Raw genomic sequence first — 25,533 nt, forward strand, 5'->3', positions numbered from 1 at the left:
ATGTATATTCTAGATTTACTTTGTATGCAAACCAGTTTAAACATTGTATATAGTTGTAGAGTTAATAGAGAAGAATCTGCACTTTTGTATATTTACTTGACAGCTGAGATGCAAATGTAATAATGTGATCCTCACTGACATGGCAGCTTTAGTTAATGATAACCGTCACTGCATTTTTAAGGAGTAAATGTGTAAGGCTCAATGTGTCACTGACAACAACTACGTTACCATACATAATGTAATCTGAAATAAGAAACTGTTGCTACTTCTTCCATTTTCTTCATTCCCCCAGCTATGCGTAAATTCCAGAACAGTACAGTGACAACTTTTGAAGAGGTTCTTCAGACTATGAGACTCACACCGCAGCAAAGGCCTGACACAAAATGGGGACTTTGGGTCTTGAGAACACTAGTGATAAACTGAGAATGTACAGGGAAAGGATGGTCGGTGGTGACAGTGGTGGTGGGGAGGGGGCTCAGCACAGGGGAAGATATAAGGACAGGGATCTATATACAGGTTAGTCTTTGTGTTCAACTTTCTCTCATGAGATTTGTTCAGAGTCTTGTTTCACATCCTCATCTGCCCAGCTCTTCTTCTAGACAGCTTTGACCTGAGAGACAGAAAAGGAAAATCATTCATGCAACAACAAAACATTTTCCCGTTATGAGTTCCTTATTTTTACCTAAGGAAGATGTATTGTGTCATGGAGAAGTTGGTATTTTACCTGATAGTTCCAGCAAGGAGAGGGTTAAAAGCATACAGCCAATCATGCATCTCTTTGTCACTGTTGGCCTGAAGCAATATGCCACGATGTTCTGTGCACACAGCAAATGTGTTCGGGGTCTATTGAGAAAGCCAGAAATTGGAAGCTTATTATGGGATACCAGACGTTTTGACCGATAAGAAGAGCATTTTAAATCACTAACCTTCAGCATGGCCTGCTGGTCCTCACTGTACTCCACCTGGGCCGAGGAGAGGTTGAGGATAGCCCGCTCCACAGTGTCTCTCTCTGTGTTGTAGATGTAGACGTATGGCCGACGCACCACCACATAGCGCTTCACCCATCCGTTAGTGTGTGGCTCCAAGAAATGCAAGTAGCCCTTCTTTGACACAATGGGGCTGCCAAAACAGAGGTGGAATATCACCACAGATGAGACCAAGAAAAAACATGTCACCACATTTTACAGGTCTTTTTTCATGTGCAGAGGTGCTCACCTGACTCGGATCTCCTGGATGTCGGGAACAAATTTGCGGACCCGGGGCTTGGGTTCTGGGGCTCCATTGGGTGACTTCTTGGCCTCTCCATCCTGCTGGGAGTCAGGATTAGGGCTGATAGCACGAGAGCGAGGCGTAGGGGGTCTGCGGTACAAAAAGAAAAAAGGTTTTGTTTGATGTCATCTCACTACTTAATTATTTAAAGTAACAAACATGCAGTCTGTTTTAGTCATCATTTGGCTAATCCTGATACTTCACATAATAAAGGCTATTATACAGTATATTGTAGCAACAAGCACTTGAGGTGCCAAATGTCTTGCCATAATCAAAATAATGTATTAAACATAACCAGTTACGCTAATTAGGTCATTAATGAAGCTAATTAATGCATTCATTAGCAATTTTCTATGTCAACATACTTGTCATCACATAACACATGGTTACTATTAATATGAACTCTGTATCCTTAAGCATTAAAGAGTTATACTAGTTTCAAGAACTAGAGAATCTAGTTCGATCATCTACTGTGTAGAAGGAACCTGCGGTGTAAGTATGAAGTTTCTATCATGTGTTAATCTTGAGTTATTGTGTTCACAAGAATGTGTCTACACACACTGCACACCTGCATACCATGTAGGTGGAGGGACATAAAAATTATGGCAATTATTACATGACATCAAACGTACAGGTATGTCTCAGGACTGACCTGAGATCAGCATTGCCATAGTAACCCTCAACCAAGGAAGGGCATGTTGAGGAGGGTGTCATTGTGTTGAGGGCAGAGGTTGAGGTGGAGTCCCTCAGCATTGTGACAGACATCTCTGAGAGCTGTAACACACACACACACACACACACACACACACACACACACACACACACACACACACACACACAGGCTCAGACTGTGTGTAAAAGCTAGGGAAAGCAATCAGCAGACACTTATCGCAGTTTCTTCATATGTAAATTTAAGCATGTCAAGCACTACCTTGCTCTCACTGGCGCTGACACACACATGGTTGTACTCTCTGTTGAAGGAATGAGTGAGCAGCCGCAAACACTGTGAGTGTAAAAAGGACAGGCAGAGCTTTAGATCAGAGAATCATATCATCAATAAATCAGGGAACTACAATCTGATCTGTGATATCAGAACAATGTGTAGATTTGAGCTGCTCCAAATATAATTAATCATCACACGGTCATCTTGGTAGGAAAATAACAGGTAAACATAATGACCTGTGTATATGGTACCATATTAGTAGGAAATACATGTGACATCATGGGAGTACTATGAATAGGAGACTTTCTGAATGTGTGCAAAGTACAACATTCACTTGATGTGACATCACAGATCAGAGGGCAGAACAAACTCATCTCTCTTGTTTCTGGCTATAAAATACACTAGTGAGTGCATTAGAGTAACATATTTCAAAACTGAAACTCATTATTCAGTAAGTAGTGGCGGCTGACCTTGGCAGCTAACTCCCTCTGCCTCTCAGTGGGGATGTCAGAGCTGGGACTGGGGTCGGGGTTGACCTCAGAGGGCTGAGGGGAGTCACTCAGCTCCTCAGTCACACAGGACAGCAGCGACTCCTGGCCGATAAGCAGGGTGGACTCCAGTTTCTCCCTCAACAGGAGGTAATGTCTGGTCTTCTCCACCTGAGAGAATCGGAGAAAATATCACAACCATCACCAATAGACAACAGCATCAGGCTATGAGTGTTACTGTATGTGGTGCTGTGAAAGAACTTATGTCCCCTACGTCTTGAAGAAGGCTGAGTTTCTCCAGCTCCCACTGGTGGTCCAGAATGAGGCTGTCACTACGGGGCCTCCACCCAGCCAGGTTCTCCTCCCCACGGACGTAGGCCACTGAGGTGTCCAGCACCCGCCTGCGTCTCCTCTGCATACCTGGGGTGGAACAGGCGGAGGATCAGTATCTCAGAGAGCAACAGAGAGCAAGAGGTGCGTACCTAAATGCTAGAAATGCAAAGTGGTGACTCTGTTCTAACTCTTACCTGGGCTTCCTGCATCTGCCAGGTGACACAGGCTGACCTCATACACTCCAGTGACACGGTTTCTAGAAAGAGAACAGAGCCCCATAACAATAGAGAGGATTCATGTGTTTTATGATAATGTTTCCCTAGTTTGCAATTTTTAACTCACCCCTCGGCTGCTCTCAAGCTTCCCGTGCCAAAAAGGTTGCGGATAGAGCGGGAGGCAGGGAGCTTGGTGTCCCGGGAGTAAAATACCATGCAGATATCTTTGGTTATGACTGTGGGCTGGGTGCAGTTCTCCATCTGCAATTGATAAAGCAGGAGGGATTTTCAACATCATCCCTCCACAGTGCTTCACACATCACCTCTGATACCGCAAGAGCTATTTAAGGCCTAAGGGGCTCAGCTCAGCTTCCCACGAACGCAGGCACTGTACCTCCAAGTAGGCTGAGAGCGTCATGTAGATCTTCTCCCCATATGGGGTGACTCGGTTTAGCAGCAGGGAGTTGTGCATGGAGCTGTCCCAGGCTGCCTCAAAGCGGTAGAAGATCCTGAAGTGGTCAATGGAAGAGGAGGCCAAGAAAATAAATTAGCCATGAAACCTCATGCTAAAGACCCTCAATCTAACCAAAATGGTTACATAAAACTCAGTGTAAATCCGGCCAATACTTAACATACAGAAATATAGTTTGATTATATACACTGAGAACATAATGCCATGATTTGGAAATAAGTTTTTATAATCAATTTACTGTAGGAAATGTACAGTACAGTATGTGCACCTTGTGGTGGGTATTCCTGAAGTTGTCAAAACGACAAAAGTGATAATGAAATTATTTGCATGCAACAGGACGCTTGAGTTGATGTTCTGCTTTATATAAAACACCACAGAAAAGCAAGAAGAGCGGAGATGACTATTAGTACTGAACAGAAGGAGGGGGATGAGAGACTGACAGACAAAATGAGGGACAGGGCTGTGAAATACCTATGATCAACTCCCAAGGAAATGCTGTGAGAAAGAAGAAATCAGCAAAACAATAAAAAGTGAGAGTCAGGAAGAATGTTGTGGTTGTGAGCTGTGTGGCTGGGATGGCTTGTTTTCTTTTAAACTGCTATTTCATAATGTAAACTTTTCTGCAGTATGTCTTATGTAAACACTATCATGGACAGTATATCTTGCCCATAAAAAACAGTTGAGCAATCCTGTAGAAGATCCTAATCCACTCAATGCTATCTCTCATTCTCCTCTACCATTGAAAAGGTCAAATAGCAGCACATGACCATTCCTCAATGCTGCTATCTGTTGCTGCTCTATGATTTACCCCATACGTTAACATACGAGATTTTCCCATTTCCCCTGAGTGAATAATCACACATTGAAACCAGTTATTCTTCTGGCCCACAGCCCAGTATGGCCTTAAATCTAAAAAAAAAAAGAAAAAGATAATCCAAGCAAGAATTGTAAAAGGAAACTAATGTTTCTGTAAGTCATAAAAACAGGCTGAATGGGCTCTTCATGAGGTTCAGATGTTGGGCCCATTGGCCTTGGACTGAAGTGACCTTGTGGGAAAGTGAACAACGTGTCACCCAGAAGGAAGCAAACAGCAATGTACTGAGTTGACTCTAAAGTAATGGGAGCCCAGCGGTGCTCTGTGTCAGTAAAGGAGATACTTCAGCAGGGAGATGGCGTCTCCCTTTCAACAAATTGCTTTACAAAGCATACTTGCACACACATATGTCAAACACATACGCAACACACACACACGCGCGTGTATGAGTACACACGCACACACTACTCTCTCAGTAGTAGAAGCCTGTTCGCTCACACTACAAGGAAGCAATTTCCTCTTTGAACTGCACTTACATGTGCTTCTCTTTTCTTTTTACTACCCCCTTAAAAATATAGAAGCCAGGATTGAAGTCATGCTGCTGGCATAACATGTGAGGAACCGTTTGTTTCTGCCGTTTGGCTGGGTATCATTAAGGTATAAGTAAGATTTAAAAATATTCACAACATTGCAGTGATTCTGGGGAAAGTGCTACTGGTGAGGTAATGGTTCCATGGATTACATTTTAATGGCTGGACTTAAACACCTTGCCAAAGAAGGTACTGTAAATGATGTGTTCCGTACAAACAGCACTTGAGTAATGGTGGATGACTAGTGTTCCTGTTGCTCAGAAATGTTCTGGAGCTGTGATGGGAAGGACTGTCTCTTGGGAGGAAAGGTCACTGACTGAACTGTATCCAAGAATACAAATCAATGACACAGAAATCAGAAGGGAGTATCAGTGTTTCTTGCATAGGCCAACACTATGAAAATATCAAATAGAGTGGACAGAGGAAGGTGGAAAAAGGACAACCTGCAACCTGGAATTGATAGTTTCATTTCATTTAGATTTCAGGGGTTTATGAATGCTTTTGCTACAAACAAGGTGCATCTCTGCCCGCTGTTCTAAATGAACTACATGTGCTGTAATAATGAATCACTACTGCCCTCTCATGGTAAGTAGCACTCATGCCTCAATTCATACTTGGTGCATTCAGTTCCAACCCTCTGACTCATGTAAAATGATGTATCATATGACTTTGCTGCCTTTTACAATGAACCATGTATCTGTGAGTAAATCATTTTCATCATTATCAAAGATTTACTAGGAGAGATGGACAGATGAGAAAGGCACATCATTTATTTGTTATGGTGGCAACATTTCCCAAATTTTCTGGTACTGGCTGATAGTATAGCATGGTAAAGAGGAATGCAAGAGTGACCAAAGATTGATTCTACAGTTTCTGGAGTCTGCCTTATGGCTAGTTCCTGCAGCAATTGCTGAAGTGGAAACAGAAAGTGAGATACTGGCCCCACGACACCTCCAGCAGAGACACAGCCAAAGGCAGCCCATATGAAGCAAAGCGAGCCATGCAGTCCCTGTCCACCACCAACCTCAGCCCGACAACAGCTCAAACACACACCCAGCGCAGCAAGAGAACAAGGGACATGCAGAACCATATCCCCCACTTTTCATGAGGGAGAGAAAACACAGAGGCAGAGATGAGATGACAGACAATAATGGCACAATGGGAGAAAAGGAACTAACTCACTAGGTGACTAGAGGTTGACTAGGAATGACAGAGTATAGAAAAACTTTAAATGATGAGGCGTTTATGTAACTCAAGAGCATGAGAGGAGAGGCAAAATAATATACCTAGGCATGTCCGAATCAAGAAACTGTCTGCAAAAACAAAAAACAACATTCTGTTAGTGGACTGGAGGGAGAAAAATGTTAGCATCCATATATACCTTGATGTTAGCCTCTGCAAGACTGACCAGAGGCCACACTGGACCACACCCTGACCTGGTGCTGCGCCCTAAACAACCCACCCTGAGCCACTGAGGTCATAACAGGACGAGCATTTAAGGGTTGGGAGCCCTAAGAGTGCAGCACCATGGTCAAAGAAAGGCCGGTCCAGCAAGGCCACTGGACAGTGCTGCCTGCAGCCTTTGGGTCCTTTAGAAATGTAAGTAAATCCAGGGAATGGGATTGTTAGGGCTTTTGGAGAGGGGCAGGGTATCAGGAAAGCAGCGTGATCAAGCAATGAGCCATGGGGGAAGGTCACAAAATAATAATAATGTAAATAAGCAAAATTTTGAGAAACAGCTGGACATTACAGTTGACATATAATAGCCTTCCACATAATAATTGGGAAACATAATTATTTTGGTCATTTGATAGCAACAGGAGAGCAACACTGTTATACATTAATGAACTAATTCAGTGTAAATATACTGTAAAAACATCTGATATTATGCTAATATTCTATAGTTATGGTGCCACTGTATATTGGTGATGTTAATGGCGAGTGAGGTTAGGTGTTAAGGGACATACCAATGCACAGTGAATAGTGGTTTTGAAATGACAGGATACTGTATATCCCATGCAAGGACACCTAACTATTTAACATGACAGTAGCCAAGAGAGGAGTTCTGGTTAAGGGGCCATTGGCTTTTGAGGCCAGCGCAGACGTCCTGGGACAAACGGTTCTTCTATTGCCCTCTACTGGCTGACTGCAGAACAACTTAAAACTCTGCCCACCTCAATATAAGTCAGTGGGACCATCTATGTAGAAATATTTTTTTTTCCTACAAGAAGTTATAGTCACAATAGCTTTTTTTTTCTTTTTTTTTTAAACAATTGTGTCAGTAGGAAGATATTTGTTTGAATATTAAGGCGTGTAAGGGTGTGTGTGTGCATAATCCTGTTCTTAGCAATGAAAATGGCTCTGCTTTATGACCATAGAAGGCAATATGAGCTGCCATTTCCTTGGGTCAGTTGTGAGCGTCACCCTGGCTCCACCTGCTCCATGCTTTTACTCTACTCTGGAAACTCCAAAAATACAACGCGCCCAGAAACCCCACTTCCAGGTGATGTGTAATGTCACAGTCATTTTGTCCATTATTTTCTACAGTGTAATGGTTCTAATATATCTAGAGACTGTTAAACTGCGAGGCAGAGCTAGTGAAACAGTCATAGTCATCACTGATATACATTGTGACTTTTTAGTGGTTAATCAAGGGCCTCAATAGAGAGATGACGTAATGTTGTATGTCCAATGTACGACATTGTAGTGACCAGAAATATGAATACTTTAAGGTTTGTTAGTCATACTAGTAGCATTTATACCAGCCATTGTATAAGTTAGAGACATGCATGTTTCATTTTATAATGAGGTGCTAACAATTCTTGATGTGCAGGTGAAGGTCTGTATATACTGTAGGTGAGTGAGATACAGTAAAATGAGGGTGCTTGGTAAAAGTTAGTGGCATGGTTCTTGAAATCTATCAGCAGGTCATTCCTGGGGTTAGTAGATCTAATCATGTCTGAGAGAAGGTGACAGGTAAGAGGTGAGGTGATTCACAGGGTGAGATGCAACATGGAGGTGCGATGAGGACAATCAAACATCCAAAGCACAGATTAACACCACGGAGGGTCGCACAGCCAGCAATTTAACTATTGACGTGATAACTTTAAGTAAAAAAAGTTATAATGTGAATTCTAATTCACATTGGTTTTGTTGACGGTCACTCTGGATTTCTTGTATATGTGACCTCCTGCATCTTCACTGATGACACTAGATTCGTGCAAACGTTGCAGGGACAAAGGAGTGGAAGTTCATAATTTTGGGGGTTAAAATCCTAAACCAAAATAATAACACAAAAGAAATTGCTGTGGTTTGTTATAACATTCAAGTTGTGCCTCTTGTGCCATGCATTTGCCTGTGTGCCATGTTCCAGTGCAGGAGCTGTCACTTTAACAACAGTAGCAGTAGGATTCTGGAGTGGGGGTCCTCAGACGACACTGTTGTTAAAACAAAACCATAACTATAGAGTGGTTTCCATATTCAGCCAAACTGCTGAGAGCTTAGAGTAAAAAAGCATATCCATGGGCACTATACATTTCTGATTTGAATTCCCGGCAACCATATGAATTCAAAAGCAAGTTGAACACGTTCAAAAGATGCACTGGCCTGGTGGTGTTCTTCTTTTGTACAGATCTCGCTGTTACAAAGCGATGGGTTTCCATCAGATGTTTACACCAGTACATACCTGTCATCTTGCAGGGGCCTGACATACCCAGCAGACAAGATGTTGAGAGAGAGAATATTGGGGTCAATGATGGTCTCATCAGCCTCTGGAGTGCTGCGGAGCCGTCCTGGGAAAGCACAAAGACCTCAGTGAGGAAGGCTCATGGAGGGTGAAATGCCATCGTGCCTTCTTGGCTTCGATGTTTGGTTTTCAAGTTGTGAAAGCCTCAGAACCAAACTTACCCACAACAAGCTCACGGACTTCCTTCCATTCAATGTCACCTCCTGACTCATGTACGATAGTAACAGTGACTCTTCTCTGGAGGCCCTGTAGGGGTGAAGAGATGATGTGGTTATGCTCAGAGCATTACCAAATATTTAACATTTGTCCTTCTGGTCGACCGGTTGGCTCACAGAGTGACTGACATACCTGGTGCAGTAGGAATGTGCCATGGCAAGGCATCCCTCCTCTGTGGTCCACCACCGCAGGGATGTAGCTGAGAAGACACACAGACAAAAACTCAGCCTTCATTGAACAGGCCATGTGCCAGTAAATTTAGGAATGGTTATGGTGAGATTGCTCTGGCCCAACATGTAGCAGGATCATGATATTTGTTTCTAAAATATTCAATTTCATGGAAAGCTCAGCCAATTGATCCCAAGCATCTGCTTAGTGAAACTGAACTGAACACTGGATGCAGAGATGACTTGGCTAGGGGTGACATAAGATACTCACTCTCCATTGGCCTCCAGCTCACAGATCTCGAAGAAAACCATAAGATCATATTTGCAGTGGCAGGGCCCTGCCATGGGGCGGGTCAAGGCTGTCAGCTTGGTGGCAGGTACTGTGGTGAAAAGGAGATAGAGAAGGGTAGACAGGATGAAAGAGTGAGGGTAAGTTGACAGCAGACTGCTGGGTAGCAGGGGGGAGCTGAGAACAGCTCCAACCCTACAAGGAAAAGAGAAAGGGAAGAGGAAAGGAAATCAGAGTGATGCAGGGAGAAAGAGGAACCACTCAGTCCTGTGGAAGGAGGACCTCTCTATCAGCATTTCTATCAATGACTCTGCAGTCCTCCCTTAAAGGGGAATACCACTAAATTTCCATACTCAAATCAGTATTTTTTTTCCTTAGAACCTTTGACAGTTCACTTTTGTATTAGTAAAAATGCACCACTGCCCCCAACAGTCAGAAATGACAGAGCAATGCCACTGAATCTGTGATGTATCATGCTGATGTACAGCAGCACTGACAATATACTGGAGAGAATGGAAAATGTGACTGTGAGAGGTCCCAAGTATATTCTGGGAATAGGGTCATATTGTATGGCTCAGATTCATTATCACTGCCCATACAATGAACTTAAGCAGAAAAGCTCAAATAATCATTATACTGTCAGGCTTTACATCACAGATATCAGTTTTGGTTCTGTGGTTTCTAGCTTTGAAACCAATCTGCTTGTGTTCACAAATATTGATTGAACTGTCCCAGGCAAGAGGAAAAGCATATGCACAAACTTAAACACAATGGTATTCTCCTTTAACAGTATCAGTGTTTCCTTATTATCTATAAACAGTAACGATCAAAGACTATAAACAATATATCCTTAAAACAATATGGACTAACTGCATTTCTCCAATTCTTTCTCCAGTTCCCCCAAAAGGAGTTAAGAGTCAGAGTGTGAATGAAAGAAACATATTCACATGCAGAGTTGGAGTTTGACTCAAGCTCAAGCAGCAATATAACATAACACATACAGTATATAGTGTATTTTAGTGTAATATATAATCCATACAGTATATAGTGTATTTTAATTTTAGGTAACCTTCCCGTCCCAGAGAATATTTTTCATGACCACTACTGTAGCAGAAAAGCCCAAAGATCCAGTTCAAGGAGGAACTGCAAGGAAAATCAACCACGCAAGTAGACAGTGGACACACAGTACACAAGAGAGCCAATCCAACTGTAGAATCCAGAAACCAAAAACTTTCCTTTTTATATCAGTTAATTTTGTTTTTCAAACTAGTTAGATTTTTACCCCTTAATGACTGAAATTTGCATTTTTTGGGGTTAAAACACACTGTATTCTTTGCTATACTAGTTCATGAGTAAATATGTCCTATGCAGTGTGGCATAACAGGCATTTTGCTTTGCAAAGTATTTCTTATACCACACAGAGTTCAACACCTGATATAAAAAAGGCTTTCAGTTACAGGGATTCTCTTGGATCTAACATCATTAACCAACCCGGCCTCTGAGCTTTAATAACTGAGCAGATAGAGATAGGTGGAGCTAGCAACTGAGCTTGCTCATCCCCTTCCAGTAGGAAGGAAGCAGCCATGCCAGCAGCAGACAGAGCGTGGCCTGACAGCGAGTCCACCAGTGACCCATTGAACACATCTGGGACCAGGTATCGGATCAGGTCCAGAGCTTTGTCCCGGTCCGGCGAGGTGTCAGAGTCCGCTGCTTCCCACCCAACAACATGAAGCTAAGGTGACATGACTTACAGGTAGACCAGTACAAAGACTATGCAACAAAAATACATGGTGGAATTCAAGCAAGGTAACTCAGCCAAGGAGAGCCACCAAAGTATAAGAATATTGCAACATTCTGAAGTTAACAATATTTTGTTCATTCTGCTTATAAAACTGTGAATTTATTTACCTGGTTTGGACAGGGGCATCACTCTTGGGAACTGTCTTCTGCAGGGACGCAGCGGACTGGTTGTGGAAAGATTAATACATAATGATGGGTCATTTTATGAAGATTTAACAATATACAATCCTTGTCTGTATATCAGCTGTATCAGTAGCCTTCAGAGCTGCCTCAGTACCTGATGACGTCTTTACAGAGCGGAGGGAAGGGCTGTTTCTGGTAGTGCCCAAACACCTCAAACACAATCGGCTGGGTCTTGATGTACTCAACGAAGGATTTGGTGACTTCTACAGCAATCTGTAAAACCAGTAAAGGGATGGTTTAAGTACTTGAAGACTCGCCGAAACTTGTCAAACCATGACATTGTTGCACAGGATCTCCGCTGATGCTTCTTACATTCTGCACATGGTAGAAGCCGAGAGGTGGGCCGCGGCCTGTGTTTTTCAGGGGTTCGGTGGAGAAGGCCTCATCATGGCGGTGGATGAAACTGAAATTATCAGTATAAAAAACAGTACTTTAGAAATTAAATTGCAAAAGAAATACCAAGAAAGTATTGGCAATCACAGTAGCAATGGTATACAATGGGAATGCTGTGAAGAAACATACTTACTTGAACTGGCAGAAGATGTCAGCATATTCTGCAGAGATGCTGGAAGCCTGCAGGACAGTCACTCTGAAGGTAAAAACATTACCAATCCTGAGGTGCTCCAGAGCTCCGTCCAGAGGGCCGTCCACACCAGCCTTCAGCGGGTTCTCCAGCTCCTCTGAACCAGCTGTGAGGAATGGAAAATAACAAGGACGCACAGTGTCATTGATGCCAAGCAGCCTATACAGTTCATTAGTGTTACGGAAAGGAGGCGAGTGAATGATCCTGGTTCAGTGTGTCGTCTGTAGACCCCTAACGGCCACTAGGGGTCAGATAGGCTAACCGTGAGTGAGTGAGTGAGTTATATTTACAGGTCCATGAGTTGCTTCACATCTAAAAATCAGCTACAATCAGATACAACACACTCTCTCTCTCTCTCTCACACACACACACACACACACACACAAAATACAATTACCCGCACATGTGTTGTTGTTGACCTCATCAGCTGAGGGTCCCATTTCTGCATTCTGGCCCTCCCCCTCCACAATACGAAGCTCCTCCTGGGAAACCCCCGTACGGGACAGTCCAACAGAGCAGGTCTCTGACTGGAACTGAAACGGCAAGGTGCAACACACACTGCGGTTAGTAAATAGAGGTGGGGGAAGTGGTTTGAATCCTGTATTGATTTTCTTTAGGCCTACCTTTTCATACTGCTGATCCTCGAATGAGATTTTGGCAGTGCCGGACTGCCTGACTCCAGAGCCATAGTCGGGAGCTTCCTCATCAGCTGGAGGGAAACACAAAGCACCTTCACTTCACTTCCTCAAGAAGTCACACACAGCCTGTCCTTCCAATCCCTCACTGTCCTTTGCCTCATCAAGAGTGTGATCCAGGCCTTACCTGATATGGCCTGCACCGCCACCCTTAGGAAGCCCTTCACTTCTCCCTTCTCACTGACGATGGCCACTCGGTGGACAAGGGGAACTGGGTACAGCAGGTTACTCAGATAAACAAAAGCCCTTGATAGATAGATTAAAAGATAGTTTGAGGGAGACAGAGAGGAAGGAGAGAGAGAAATGGGAAAGGATTAAAGACAACACAGAGCTGAGGAGAAGGCTCACACTTGATAAAATATCACTGGATGAACAGAACACAGAGCTGCAAAGCAACCAAACAGAAGCTGGGACTGCTCTCGCGATGGCCATGGCTGCCCTTTACTATCGCTTCATAGGGGGCTTGTCCTCAACATCTATTGATGATGATATCTTTAGGACAATTATGGGTCACATGCAGTATTTATTAACCTTCGTGTCTTGCTGATGAAAGCTTGGTGAGGCTAAGGAGCATGTGTGTAAGGTGAAACTACCGATGCTTCAGGTGATCACAAAACATTCGACACCAGCTCAGTACTAAGCTGGAGAACAGATGCTTGAAGATTTCATTTATTTGACTGATATTTTCCATTTGAACATGGCATTCCATCCCTGAAAATGATGTTCCCTGGTGTTCCTTGGTAATGTTTGTACTCTGATTAGCTTTCACAACATGACAGTGCCTCAATGTGAGCAGCACTACAAAGTAGCTACACTACATATCCAATAAACAGTGCCACACTGAGCACTAGAGGTAGGGCATCTTACTCTTGTAAATAGTTTGCACTTGCATATTTGAAAACACTTTGCAAATGGCCTATCAGTGGGAGTGACATAGGCTTGACATTTCCCTACTGCTCAAGCAGATAAATGTGGGAACATCTTCATTAGAATTGTTTCTCTTTGTTGGTTTGTAAAAACTGTAGTGCTTAGCTACGATATTTGAACTTGCAGTCAAGGACCACATTTTCCATGTGCCAATGGGGGTAGACATTTAAGGGTGAAGAGTGTTAAAAGGGAAAGGCTTATGACAAGATTGGTGAGGTGCAAAGAAGGCATGCTCAGGACAAAAAGGTGAACAAAAATGCTTTCAGCTTCTTGACTCAAAGGAATCAAAAGCAAATGGAACAGAAATAATCATACGGAACATGGCTCAGCTTGAATAAACACTGCCAACAGCTTGACATACTGTATGCTACACCAAAAACCAAAGAATGACATCAGAAATCAAAGCCCACCTCCCGGGTCGGAGTGCTAATTTGTGCAAAAGAGGGGCACTAGTTCATCATCAGACGTATTCAAGTAAAAATTGACAAAAAAGGTCAAAATTAAAAGACTTGTGCTCTGGCATGCCTAAAAGAGACAGCTGCAGTAGAAACCAGCTCTTTCATCTTGAGATTTTGAGTCTTCCTTGAACACCGGTTTGCCATTTCATATGAATAATTTCCAGACTCTTTCATACTTATTCAGGTTTCACAGCATGACGAGAACATTTAGCTGTGGGTTCCTGTGTTACGCAAATCAGATCTGAATATACTCCATGAGACATGTCAGTGCTTTGGCTAACGAATGATATCCTTTAAAAGCCACTATTTTGCATTTAGACACACACAAAAGTGAGACACACACCTCAAGCAGCCGTTGAGCATCAACATTGCTTGGATTTCTATCGAAGCAAATCGTATGAACTGACCCACCCCTGGCTGATTCAAAGAACTTGTGTAAAAAATACAATTGGATAAGCATTTAGCCTAACATTGTGTATAAAACAGTAAGCAAAACATAAAAACAGCCAAGAGTCTTATTTGATGAGATTAAATATAGAGTGCAGAAAAGATAAAGATAAACCTAGAAGCCCAGAAATGTCTACCAGTGTCCACTCAGTGTTGCATTTAGAGGCATTATGAAAAATTCAGTGTAGGGGTTTGACAGGATGGCATGACTAGTTGTTGGTAATAACATCCTTCCTTGAAAAATTTGAGAGACTGTGACAGTGAGAGCTGAGGCAGGGAATCGTAACTGGAGTGGCTAGCTTAAGTTGGAGGGCTCAGCAAGAATTTAAAGGCAGGGAGTGTCTAAGTTGTGAACAAAATGAATAGCTCATAATCAGATGCAGGGAATGTTTGTCTCTCATCTCTCCATTGAAGCTATCCAGCTGACATGATGTTGTCCCCAATAACTCCATGTTGCAGTTACAGCAATAGTTTACTCGCCCCAACAAGACAATCCCAAGAAAAATGTACATTTGTAAAACCAAAACCAAGCTAACGTGGACCTAAGAAGTGTGGTTGCCACATCAGTAAACAAAAGACAGTCCGGTACTGATGTGTTACAGTAACATGAAGTTCATGTGCATGTTCTGTGTGCTGTCCCCACCCATGCAGACACAGTCCACAACACACTCCCATGTCCATCTCTGTGCAGAGAAGTGAGAAGTTAGTGAGAACATCTTGTATCTGTGATGTGCACTGTATCTGCTTGTATGTCATTTTATACGTGCTGACCTCAAGGGAAGCAGACCCTGTGTCTCAGCGTGAAAGAGCTAGTTTCCTCCACCAGCATGCTCCTGAAACCTCACCAACCTTCCCACTACACTGAATAATGGTGAGCGGTCGTAAAAGGGATCCTGGCCTTCGCTGGAGCCTCGGCAGAGCTCTCCCTCATCATCATCATCATCATCATCCTCTCCCCCGAGCTCCGAGCACGGGTCGTCCAAAAAGATATCATCCTCCAGGTCCTCCAACTCCTCCAACTCCTCCTCCTCCCCTCGCCCCTCCCGCCGCGAGTCAGCCAGCTCAGTAATTTCAGAGTTGGAGAGGGTCGGGGACGGGGTAGGGTCACTCATGCGCTCGCTCATGCATGTGTTGAAAATGGGGTTGCTGGTGCAGCCAGAGACATGGGAACTAGGTTAGTACAATTAGATAGAAGCACACACTTGTTCAACCAAGAGGGGGGTAGAAGACCAGATTTTCTGGGCCACTGGAGAAAACCTGGCTCCCTCTGAGCCAAAATGGGCTGTTTTTCTAAATTATCTTTATGACATTTCTGTTTCAGTAGATAGCATTTCTGGAGACAGACAGGACAGATGGGAGAGTGCAAGACAAGCTACGAAGATCATGAGTAGGATTCCACCCCCCATGCTGCAAGTGCATGGTATACGCCTTAGTCTGCCAACCCACCAGGATGCCAATCAGTCAGGCTGATAGACCTACGATATAGTCGGGGCTCCCTGTGGCAAACAGACACGCTTCCAGAGAAGTCAATTACCTCCAGCTACCACAGGAGCCAGGTATGGTTTGCTTTGGTTGTGTTAATGCTGCAAGTCCATGTTCACCAGAAATACACATTGGCTTTCAGAAAAAGAGTCAAAGAATTCTAAATAACAAGCAAGAACAAGAATAAGGGGCCTCATTTATCAATATATTAATCTATAGAGAATGTGTAAAATGTTAAAGGTTGACACAATACTAAGTTAAAACTCATCAGTTACAAAAAATACATGTCACATGTTGTTAAGATATGGCACAGGTCTTATTTGAAGACAAGAATGTGATCACCTATGTTGGTTGATAAATGATGCCCAAAGAGCCGTTCAATTCAAATGTCAAGGCTTTTCAAATGAGCAGAAAATAGTGAGGTAGTATGATGGTGATGTGCATAGACTCACAGCATAGACTGGGAACAACAGAATCAAGTCAGGAGAATGCATATGCAACCTACATCCTGCTGGTGTCAAAGTCATTATAGTCCATCAGTTTTCCTCCAACACAATAATCAGCAGTTTGGGTACCACTCCATAACCTCCCATTATCACCCATAGGTTTTCCTTCATATGGGTCATATAAGTAAGTTCAAATTCAAAAGTTGCTGTGTTTTACATTATAGCAAGTTATATAATACACCAGTTACAATGGATTGAACAATGCAGGTCAGTTTGGCTGATGTTTGCTCACTGCTATGGACCTTTGATTTGGTGTTTATAGTGAATGGGCAGGACATTCATCTCCACCTGACCCTGGCCATGCATAGAGCCACTGGTCTTCCTGGTCTGCATTTACCTGCCAACCAGACGGAACCAGGGGAAGCGGTCATAGAAGGGGTCGCCTCCGGTCATGACATTTTCACAGTCCTCAGTGGCACTGCTGGGCACTTCAGCAGCACGGTCATACATCTCTCTCATGAGATCAAGCCTCTGCCTGCAGGGAGCAGCAACAATTATCACATCAAACCACTGGGAAAAAAGATGCATATCATTAAGTCAATGGGAAATGTTCTCACAGTGAACACTACTTTTTTGTGAAAATTATCATTCATAACAGACATAACACAGACATTCAAAATAATGCTTGATTTGTTTCTACTGTATATCTGAGGCTTTCATCTTTCTCTAGGGATACAAATATTTAAGAGAATCAAGTGTAGCCTTATTATACTGTTTTTCAGCTAAATCTTGCAGTATTTTATTCAGGCTATCCTACATTGAAATAATTTGGGAAGGCTATGGTAATATACGTATTAGCATATACTGTCAAGCTTTATACCAAATTAAAAATGTTCAGCTGTTGAAAACACGATTTGCACAAATGATTTGGGGTCCCATTTTAATCTTTAAGCGGCCCAAGGTTGGGTCTTGGCCTTGATGCTTAAGAACACTGTACCTTAGTTTCTCTAATGTCCAGTAGTGGGTGGCTCCATTCTTCTGGTCCTGCACCTCCACAGCCACAATAGTGCGTGGGAAGTGTCGTTTCTCTCTGTCCTTGGCCGCCTCTGGGGGCAACAGGTCTTGAGGCAGCGGGGAGTAGAGAGTGTCTGTCAGCAGCACAAACTGGAACTGGACCTGCAGGGCAACAAGAAGCACACGGTGCAGTCAGAGCTCCATATTAAAACAGTCACGGTTCTGTGGATATAATGAAGTTTAGAGGACAATAATTTCTGGAACCTTCTTTTTCAGTTCCACACTAATGGCGTTGGCCTCCTTGAGGAAGATAGCATTGCCCCACAGCAGGTCACGCAGAGAGGTGAACTGGTAGCACCTCCACTTACGGAAGCTCCACACAGCCAGCTCCGTTTCCCTCTCTGTCCATTGCACTGTGGGTCAAAGAGGATACAAGATGATCATATACCAAAGATTTGCTTACTAACAACATCAAATTGTGTAAATGTGTCCATAATTTACTTTACCTTCCTCTTCTGGCTCCTCCTCTTCCTCAGGGGCTTCTGGGTAATAGCGGTCCACCTGCTTCTGAAGAGCCTCCAGCTTGCTCTCATAATCCTACACAATTGATTAATTTTGACCCATGTGAGAAAGTGTTGGCATAGCACACCACCAAACCCTTCAGGAGTAGAAGTGATTGGGATGAGTGAATTGTCTGGATGATTGATATAAACTGAAATAGTGGGTCAAAGCTCATTCAAAATATATAATATATATGTGAAGCTTGGAAAAACAAATGGCTAATTTTCATTTAAAATAATTCCATGTACGAGAGGTGAAAATAAATACAACTGGGTGCAAATAAGCAATTAATGAGTCCAAGTATACATTTGGTAGCAAAACATTCTCAAGATCTGGAAAAAAACTCCAAATCTCCAAAATGTCAACTTTAGAACTAAGAAAAACATGTTATTTTTAGCTTGATGACCATGCATTTTTGAGTTTATCAACTTGGTTTTGAAAAGGTTTCAGAAATCCCAGTGTTCAACCCATAGAGGAGAATGCAATACTTCAGTTGAAATTTAAAAAAAATGAAAATCACCAAAATTGGAGTTAAAAGGTTTCACCCAACAGAGACAAGAAGTTATAAGAAATTATACAAAGTCTGTTATATAGACTTTGACTGTCATTGAATAGCATTTGTTTAGGCAGCTTGGACTCAAGTCTGTAGGCCTACTGTCTGATTTGTGAGTGCAAAAAATTGAGAAATGGAGAAAAATGGAAAAAACAGTGAACAGTGTTTTCAAATATTTTAAAACCTAACAACATAACCCTAACACGTGAGTAGATGACCCTCTTACACCGTTACCAGACAGCACAGGAAACCCAGAAAGAACATATGGGTGGGGCATGAATAGGAAAACATATGTGAGGTATATGGGGGAGGACTTCTGCATTCATGTGTCAGACATCTAGAAAAATCAATATTTATCAAATACAAGCATATCAGATTCATTAAGTGTCCCAATATCAAATTAATGGAGGTTTATGTGCCACAGTTAATCAGGATATTTTCGGCCCCCTCCTAGCTTTTGGGCCCCTCTGTGTTTGGGACCCATGCCGACTGCCACAACCATCACCTACCACTCACACTCAATAAAGACGTTAACAGTGAGAAGAACCGTATGTTCTACATCACCTGAAAGTACACAATCTCTACTGTCTTTAACGGTGATTGTAAACAACACTCCAGCCTACAGTCTTTGGGCGATGAGACTTGAAAATCCACCCATTAACCTACCAGTCTTTGCTGCTCCAGAAGGTTGTTGGCCTCCTCTCTTTCTTTGCGATACTGGTCCTCTAACTCCTGCAGCCTGAAGACATAAACACAGATGAACAAGATAGGCTTAAGATGTGTGACAGATCACCTCAAACTAAACACTATTTTGGCTTTAATTCACTCCAGTGCCTTGAAGTTTCTGGAGCAGGATACCATTTACCATGCCATCGATTTTAAAGGGGTTACTAGTCATGGTGCTGTGGGTCTGTATGATGTGACAGCAGCTGTTGAGCCTCAGATTGTGGCTAGACTAGTATTACCCTCCTCCCCTTCCCACCTTCTATATCTTTGTCATTCTCTTCTACAATATGTTGGTGGCAAAGCCCTCTCCTCTATCTACATTGCCTTTCTTATTCCGGTTCTTGAATGAATAAAGCTTGCTGGTGTCCTTTCCCCACAGTACCTCTGGTCCATTTCCTGCTTCATGTCAATGCCTTGTTTCTCCAGCAGCTCTCTCTGGGCGAAGGCCCAGTCCACAGGCTCAGCAGGGGTTTCAGCGCAGGGCGTCCTCTCCCTCTCTGCCCTGGCCTGCTCAGGGTGGTTGAACCGGAACACATGGCTCTTCCCCAGGATGATGCGGTTTCCTACAAGAGCAGGTCCAGAAACAGGTATCAAAAATCAGAATGTATTCAGATAACAAATACAAAGATATAAGCAATATATACACATATGCCACACCTTGAGAGGTTACAAGAATAACTGCTCCATACTACGCAAAAGGAAAAGAGACTGGAATTTAGAAAGATAGAGAGCAAGAGATGTAGTTCACCTGATTTGAGGATGGTGGGCTCTGTCACTCTCTTTCCGTTGACATAAGTCTCAGCTCCTTCACAGGGCTCGAGGATGACGGCTGCTTAGGAACAGAGCAGATAATGAGACTTCTCTTCGTATCCAACAACATTAACCTGTGATGCACAGTCAGTCCTACAGGGGAGGACAGCTCACCTTCTCCCATGGGACCAGTAGTACTGGTGAAGGTGCAGTGCTCATCCTTTATGAAGTGGCCACTGAGGACGATGTCCTGACGACTGCTGGCATCCACACGACCCACCCTGTAAATAAAGAGACAATATGATGTCATGGTAAACAACAACAAACTGATGCCATTTGCCATTATGCCATTATGTCAACAATCAAGCTTTGTTTTGATATAAAAAAAGTAATTTATTGTTGCATTCACCTTTTTGTAATAACACAACGACCAAGATAAGCATGGACAAAGCCACTCCAAACTCCAATTCAGAGGCCAAGCTTTTTTCAACCTCCTTTCACCATCATATCTCAAAATTCGAGTCTATTTTAGGTCACTCTGAACAAAAATTACAAAATTGTTCACAGCCTCAAAATGCATTCTGGACTGACAGAATGAAAGCAATACTTTGCTTTCATTCTGTAAGTCCATGTAGCAACATTTATGTCAATAGATTTGAGAGAGAAAAATGTCTCTAAATCAACAGCTCGTGCTGTTGCACCAGTCTTTCAACAGGGGGCGCCTTACTGTAATCACTAAATAGGGTTTCATGGTAAAATATCTGAAAATCTCTAACCTGGTGATTCCATCTTTAATATAGTACAACAGGCACTCGGACATCAGAGGATCTTCATTGAGGTTCACCAGATGAGGAGTCTAACACAGACACGGAATGATTTACTGTTTGTAGCAACTTGGTTAGTAAAATGCATAGATCATAGATAATTTAATTTCCATATGTTATTTACAATATAACATATGCATACACTGCACATCATAGTTCTCAAAAGCAATCTCTTTCAGTGAGAGAAAGTCATTCAGCAGGATCATCAACGATAGTTAAAACCATGCAGACAAATTCACTCCCCACAGCTCCACAGCATGAGTCAATGTGTTTAATGTATTCTTTGTCAGACACCATTGGCCTGTAGGCAAACAGCCATAAATTACTGAAATGGGGGCAGTACTAGTATCTTTTTTTTCCCATGTTTACACCCATTGCTGCCTTCAGCACAGCGAGGGTGTGTTTGCAGTGAATAATGAAGTAGATTTAAGATAGCACTTAATGAAAGAGAGAAACCCTCGACTGATCTTCCTTGGCAAGGCCGCTGTTGTGTTTAGAGGAGCACTCAGAGAAGGATACAACACTAGACACTCCAGATCTACAAACCTCATTGGGGGAGAACAGCCCTACTGTGTCAATAAACACAGGCTCGGGCTTTCTGTGGCTATCTGAAGGCTTCGGAGCAAATGAACAAACATTTTTAATGAGTAATTCTGTTTTTAATCTTTTTTTGCATGCTTTCTCTCTAAGAATATTTAATTTCAACTTCGTGGATTACAGCACAGAGTCTTTCAAGAGATCTGGGGTGGTTATATCTTCTTACCTTCTTAGGGGAGAAAACACCAACAGTTCCACCATCTTCTCGCATTGCCACACCCATTTCTGCCAGCAAGGCCTCTCTGTAGATAACAATACAATGCTGTGACAACACCGCCAACCAAACTCATTTGCACTGAGGGTATATGGCTCTTTCTCTCATCCTCCCAGTTTACTCCACTGATGTGATCAAACGCCCCTCCTGGCTGATAAAGAGGCATATCTCACCTTTCCATTCTAATGGCTTCTGTTCGGCGAAGCTTCTCCTCCCAAGTCTCATTGAGCTCAGCAATGATTTTCTCTGTTTCCTGATATTTCAAATGAGAGTGATTGTTACAGTAAACACTCATTCAGCTGTTGTAAGAGCTACAGGTAAAAGTAGCACTGAACAATTATTTTCCATGTGATCTGACAATATGCAACTGATGGGGAATATCCAATACGTTAATGTAATCAGACTGCAGTGTGTCATAGCTGTGTGTGTATAAAGAGGTGTGCTTTCACCTTCAGCCTCTCGATGGCCTCCTCACTGCCCGGGCTGAACATGATGCGGTCGTGCAGGCTGGCAATGGATCCGGCACGGCTGGACAGGGCCGAGAGAGACGGGGAGGGACTCATCCCCGTCATGGCATTGGTCACTGTGGAGAGATCATCCCTTTGATTCACAGCTTGGCGTTTATTGTTATTGTTCTTGTAATCGGATAGGTCTGTCGGGGCGGGAGGGGGTGCGGAGTGTGTACAGGAAATGGGGTGGGGTAGCCGGGGATAGGGAGGCAAGAAACGGAAAGAAGCAGACAGATAAGGAAGAGAAGGGAAAATAGAAAAGAAGGAGAAAGAAGATATGTAGCTTGAAACAAATCTAATTTACAGAGAGAAACTTTCACTGCGAGTACACAAAGGTAGAGCAGCACCAGCTGAAAGCCACACGCAAAGAAGACCAAATTAAAAGATGCAACAATGGGGCATCAAGCCACAAGGGGACTGAAAGAAATGCAGCTATGATATAGAAACTTCAAGCAAAGTGCTATATGTAGGAACATTCAATTCAAGATCACAAAAACATGGCCGCACAAAACTGTGCATCTGCCATTTCAGAGGGAAACTAGCAGGGGATTAGGATTGATTGCTATTGTCAGTCAAGTGGTTTTGTTGATCAAAGCATCTTTTAGAATAAAAATGAATTAATCATCAAATTTCCAAAAATACATGCGCTATGTGCAAGCACACAGTGACTCAGTTGTACTAATTTGTTCTCTCCATTTCCTGTAGAGAACACTAGGAGCCAGGACTTGCAATTCAGATTACATCTAAAAGCTGGCAAGATTCATTTAACGTTCAGTGAGTTCCTCAAAAATAATCACTACCAACTAAATCACTGTAGGAGGAAATCCACTTCTCTGGCAGAGTGGAAGGTTTGCATGGATAACCATATGACCATTAACCATTAGAGGTGGAAATTATTTGATAGTCATTAGTGTACTGTTTATTAAAACAGAGATTCTGGCAAACAATCTGATTTTATACCACACTCCTTATTTTCTGTTTAAGATTTTGTCACTCAGCACTGCTAAGGCCTCCGTTACGTTCTACAAGATAAAGAATATCAGCCCTGCAGCTGCTGCTATGGCAACACAGAGCAATAAAGCAGGACAGTGTATCACACCCATCCGTCTGGACACTCTGATATGTGCCAAGATGGATCACATAATATCTCCTTCGTGGTACAGTTAATAACGTCATGTATTATGGAAAGACTATAACAATTTATAGTATAAACTCACTGGAGATGACTACCTTCAAGCTCCTACATTCTACCACTGTGCTCACTGAAGGCTGCATCATCATCCTATGTTTTTTTTTCTCTTGCTAGCAGCCAACAGGAGGCGATAGAGCTTGTCGTCACAGACCGACCCTGCCAGAGGAATGGGAGCTGTTGGGCTACAGTCTCTCCCTCACACAGTCAACTGGGAAATGGAAGAACTGATGAGCTAATCGGGGCATAAAATATCTCATTAAGGTGCAGAATTGTGCGTATTGTATTGTGTCAATGCCTAAGTTTGCCCCACCAAAGCCAAAGCTATGAAGCCATACAATCTATCTCTACAGCACCAAGGCATGGCACGTACAGCCATGAAATATCAAGATCAGAGCCAACATGATAAAGCCTATAAATCACCTTAAAACCAGGCCCCGGATGTCATCTATACTGCATAAACATTAGCTACTTCCATTTCAGTAGACATCATTGCTGATCATCTAAACCAATCTGGTCAATTCAAAGATATCATGATATTGCGGTGCTGCAGAGAACACAGAAAAGCTACTATGTACTGCAACAGTAAGCGCTGGTGATGCTAAGCTGCAACAAGAGCAAAAGCAAGAGCCATAAAACACACATTTCAAACCGGCTATCTCAGCGCCAGACCCCCGATATGCTAGGAGAAGAGAAGATAAAGAATGATAGAGAGGCAGAGAGACAGAGAGGAAGAAAAAAAAGAGACAAGGTAACACCTTTAGATCCAGTCATTCACTTGTTGTCTGCTGAACACCTGAGCATTGTAGTCAACATAAGGGCAAGGGCATTATTCGTTTGATCGACTGAGTTCTGATGCTCTAGCTGCATAAATCATAGCCATGTGTTTTCATTTCTAATCATATCTCTCTTTGACCAGTGTTGCCACTGAATCACTCAGGTCCAGCCAGAACAACAGGTATGAGAAAGATAACATTCTTGTGATAACTTTAACACACATTGTTGTTCGTGAGAATACAGAGAATAAAAGTGCAGTGCCTGTGGGAAGTGATGTGTGGGCTGGAGAGAGAGTGAGGGGTTGTGTATATCAATGTGAATAGTCTGTTCGAAAAGTGGTGTCAAAACCAAAAAAGATAGGGATGGGACGATATTCTTATCTCACGATATGATTCAATACGTGATATGGGGTTCATTATTCGATACAACCGCCATACAATGTGATAAATAAAAGTTCAGTGACAACGAAGCATAACTGCAGAATTATGTTTATTTGTGAGCCACAAATCTTTCTAGCATTGGCTTGCTACAATATAAACAACAATTTAAAAATGTCATTACAAAGTGTATATAACATAATTTGGATGGAGAGATTGTGAAATTGTGATGGCCAAGCCGTCTCATATGTGATTACTACAGCAGAATAAAATGTAGCTAATATCACTATTCACTTTTCTGCCCCACAATACGTATTGTCACATTTTTGTACTGCGATATATTTCATTTCGATATATCATCCCCTCCCTAATTAAAGACTTTTTGAAATGGAAACTAGAGATAGCCCTAATAGCCAGATAAACCCAACAGATGATCCCTTACTCTCAATGATGTCACCCAGGCCCTGGGCGTACAGCAGGTCCTTCAGACGGGACACCTCCTCCTTCAGCTCGCGCACCAATCGGTTGTTGGGATCCTCATTGATGACGGCGTTGCAGCGGATCTGTTTGGCGCGATCTGCATACCTGTAGAGGAATATTTGAGCATCTTGACACATGCGAGGGCGGAGAGAGCAACACACACACACACACACACACACACACACACACCTACCTGTCCCTGTACTTTGTTACACAATTCTAAACACTGCAGCTGCAACTTTTGAAGGGTGTTTGAAGAGTGAAACTGATGTAAGCCGTTGAGGAAACCATAATTGTGTGTTACGCAAGACCGAGGTCTCAGTGGCTTTAATGTCCTTCAGTGCCACTTTCATCAGCTGTGTGGGAGGAAAAAGACGCAGCAGAAAGTGTGTTAGCCTGC

The 25,533-nt window shown here is 42.8% G+C and overlaps 1 protein-coding gene across 3 annotated transcripts in view; it reads right to left on the minus strand.

Moving 5' to 3' along the window:
• Positions 1 to 567: 567 nt before the first annotated feature.
• The window catches only part of kif1aa (kinesin family member 1Aa), a 37,995-nt gene continuing 13,029 nt past the window's right edge, over positions 568 to 25,533 (minus strand). The window contains exons 12-48 of one of the 3 annotated variants that reach the window (XM_071517599.1): positions 25,096 to 25,238; positions 22,251 to 22,384; positions 21,975 to 22,054; positions 21,754 to 21,829; positions 20,943 to 21,022; positions 20,341 to 20,447; positions 20,165 to 20,248; positions 19,799 to 19,979; positions 19,357 to 19,429; positions 18,083 to 18,173; positions 17,841 to 17,989; positions 17,560 to 17,738; positions 16,960 to 17,097; positions 15,484 to 15,780; positions 12,930 to 13,048; positions 12,731 to 12,816; positions 12,505 to 12,640; positions 12,051 to 12,213; positions 11,837 to 11,927; positions 11,619 to 11,737; positions 11,450 to 11,505; positions 9,524 to 9,632; positions 9,218 to 9,284; positions 9,031 to 9,115; positions 8,810 to 8,915; positions 6,411 to 6,437; positions 3,643 to 3,757; positions 3,376 to 3,509; positions 3,228 to 3,289; positions 2,975 to 3,120; positions 2,683 to 2,871; positions 2,201 to 2,272; positions 1,922 to 2,043; positions 1,216 to 1,359; positions 927 to 1,119; positions 725 to 843; positions 568 to 610 (exon numbers count right to left, since the gene is read on the minus strand). In XM_071517599.1, coding sequence (XP_071373700.1) covers positions 568 to 610; positions 725 to 843; positions 927 to 1,119; positions 1,216 to 1,359; positions 1,922 to 2,043; positions 2,201 to 2,272; positions 2,683 to 2,871; positions 2,975 to 3,120; positions 3,228 to 3,289; positions 3,376 to 3,509; positions 3,643 to 3,757; positions 6,411 to 6,437; positions 8,810 to 8,915; positions 9,031 to 9,115; positions 9,218 to 9,284; positions 9,524 to 9,632; positions 11,450 to 11,505; positions 11,619 to 11,737; positions 11,837 to 11,927; positions 12,051 to 12,213; positions 12,505 to 12,640; positions 12,731 to 12,816; positions 12,930 to 13,048; positions 15,484 to 15,780; positions 16,960 to 17,097; positions 17,560 to 17,738; positions 17,841 to 17,989; positions 18,083 to 18,173; positions 19,357 to 19,429; positions 19,799 to 19,979; positions 20,165 to 20,248; positions 20,341 to 20,447; positions 20,943 to 21,022; positions 21,754 to 21,829; positions 21,975 to 22,054; positions 22,251 to 22,384; positions 25,096 to 25,238 — 4,315 coding nt within the window. Of the gene's footprint in view, positions 611 to 724; positions 844 to 926; positions 1,120 to 1,215; positions 1,360 to 1,921; positions 2,044 to 2,200; positions 2,273 to 2,682; positions 2,872 to 2,974; positions 3,121 to 3,227; positions 3,290 to 3,375; positions 3,510 to 3,642; positions 3,758 to 4,191; positions 4,216 to 6,410; positions 6,438 to 8,809; positions 8,916 to 9,030; positions 9,116 to 9,217; positions 9,285 to 9,523; positions 9,633 to 11,449; positions 11,506 to 11,618; positions 11,738 to 11,836; positions 11,928 to 12,050; positions 12,214 to 12,504; positions 12,641 to 12,730; positions 12,817 to 12,929; positions 13,049 to 15,483; positions 15,781 to 16,959; positions 17,098 to 17,559; positions 17,739 to 17,840; positions 17,990 to 18,082; positions 18,174 to 19,356; positions 19,430 to 19,798; positions 19,980 to 20,164; positions 20,249 to 20,340; positions 20,448 to 20,942; positions 21,023 to 21,753; positions 21,830 to 21,974; positions 22,055 to 22,250; positions 22,385 to 25,095; positions 25,239 to 25,533 lie in introns of all 3 variants that reach the window. The other 2 variants (XM_071517600.1, XM_071517601.1) reach the window with 2 other exon arrangements.

The sequence above is a fragment of the Centroberyx affinis genome, unplaced genomic scaffold (genome assembly GCF_046629955.1).
Source record: "Centroberyx affinis isolate AG114_WGS23_722 - 3 ecotype Tasmania unplaced genomic scaffold, CSIRO-AGI_Caff_v1 ptg000503l_1, whole genome shotgun sequence".
Taxonomy (NCBI): Eukaryota; Metazoa; Chordata; class Actinopteri; order Beryciformes; family Berycidae; genus Centroberyx; species Centroberyx affinis.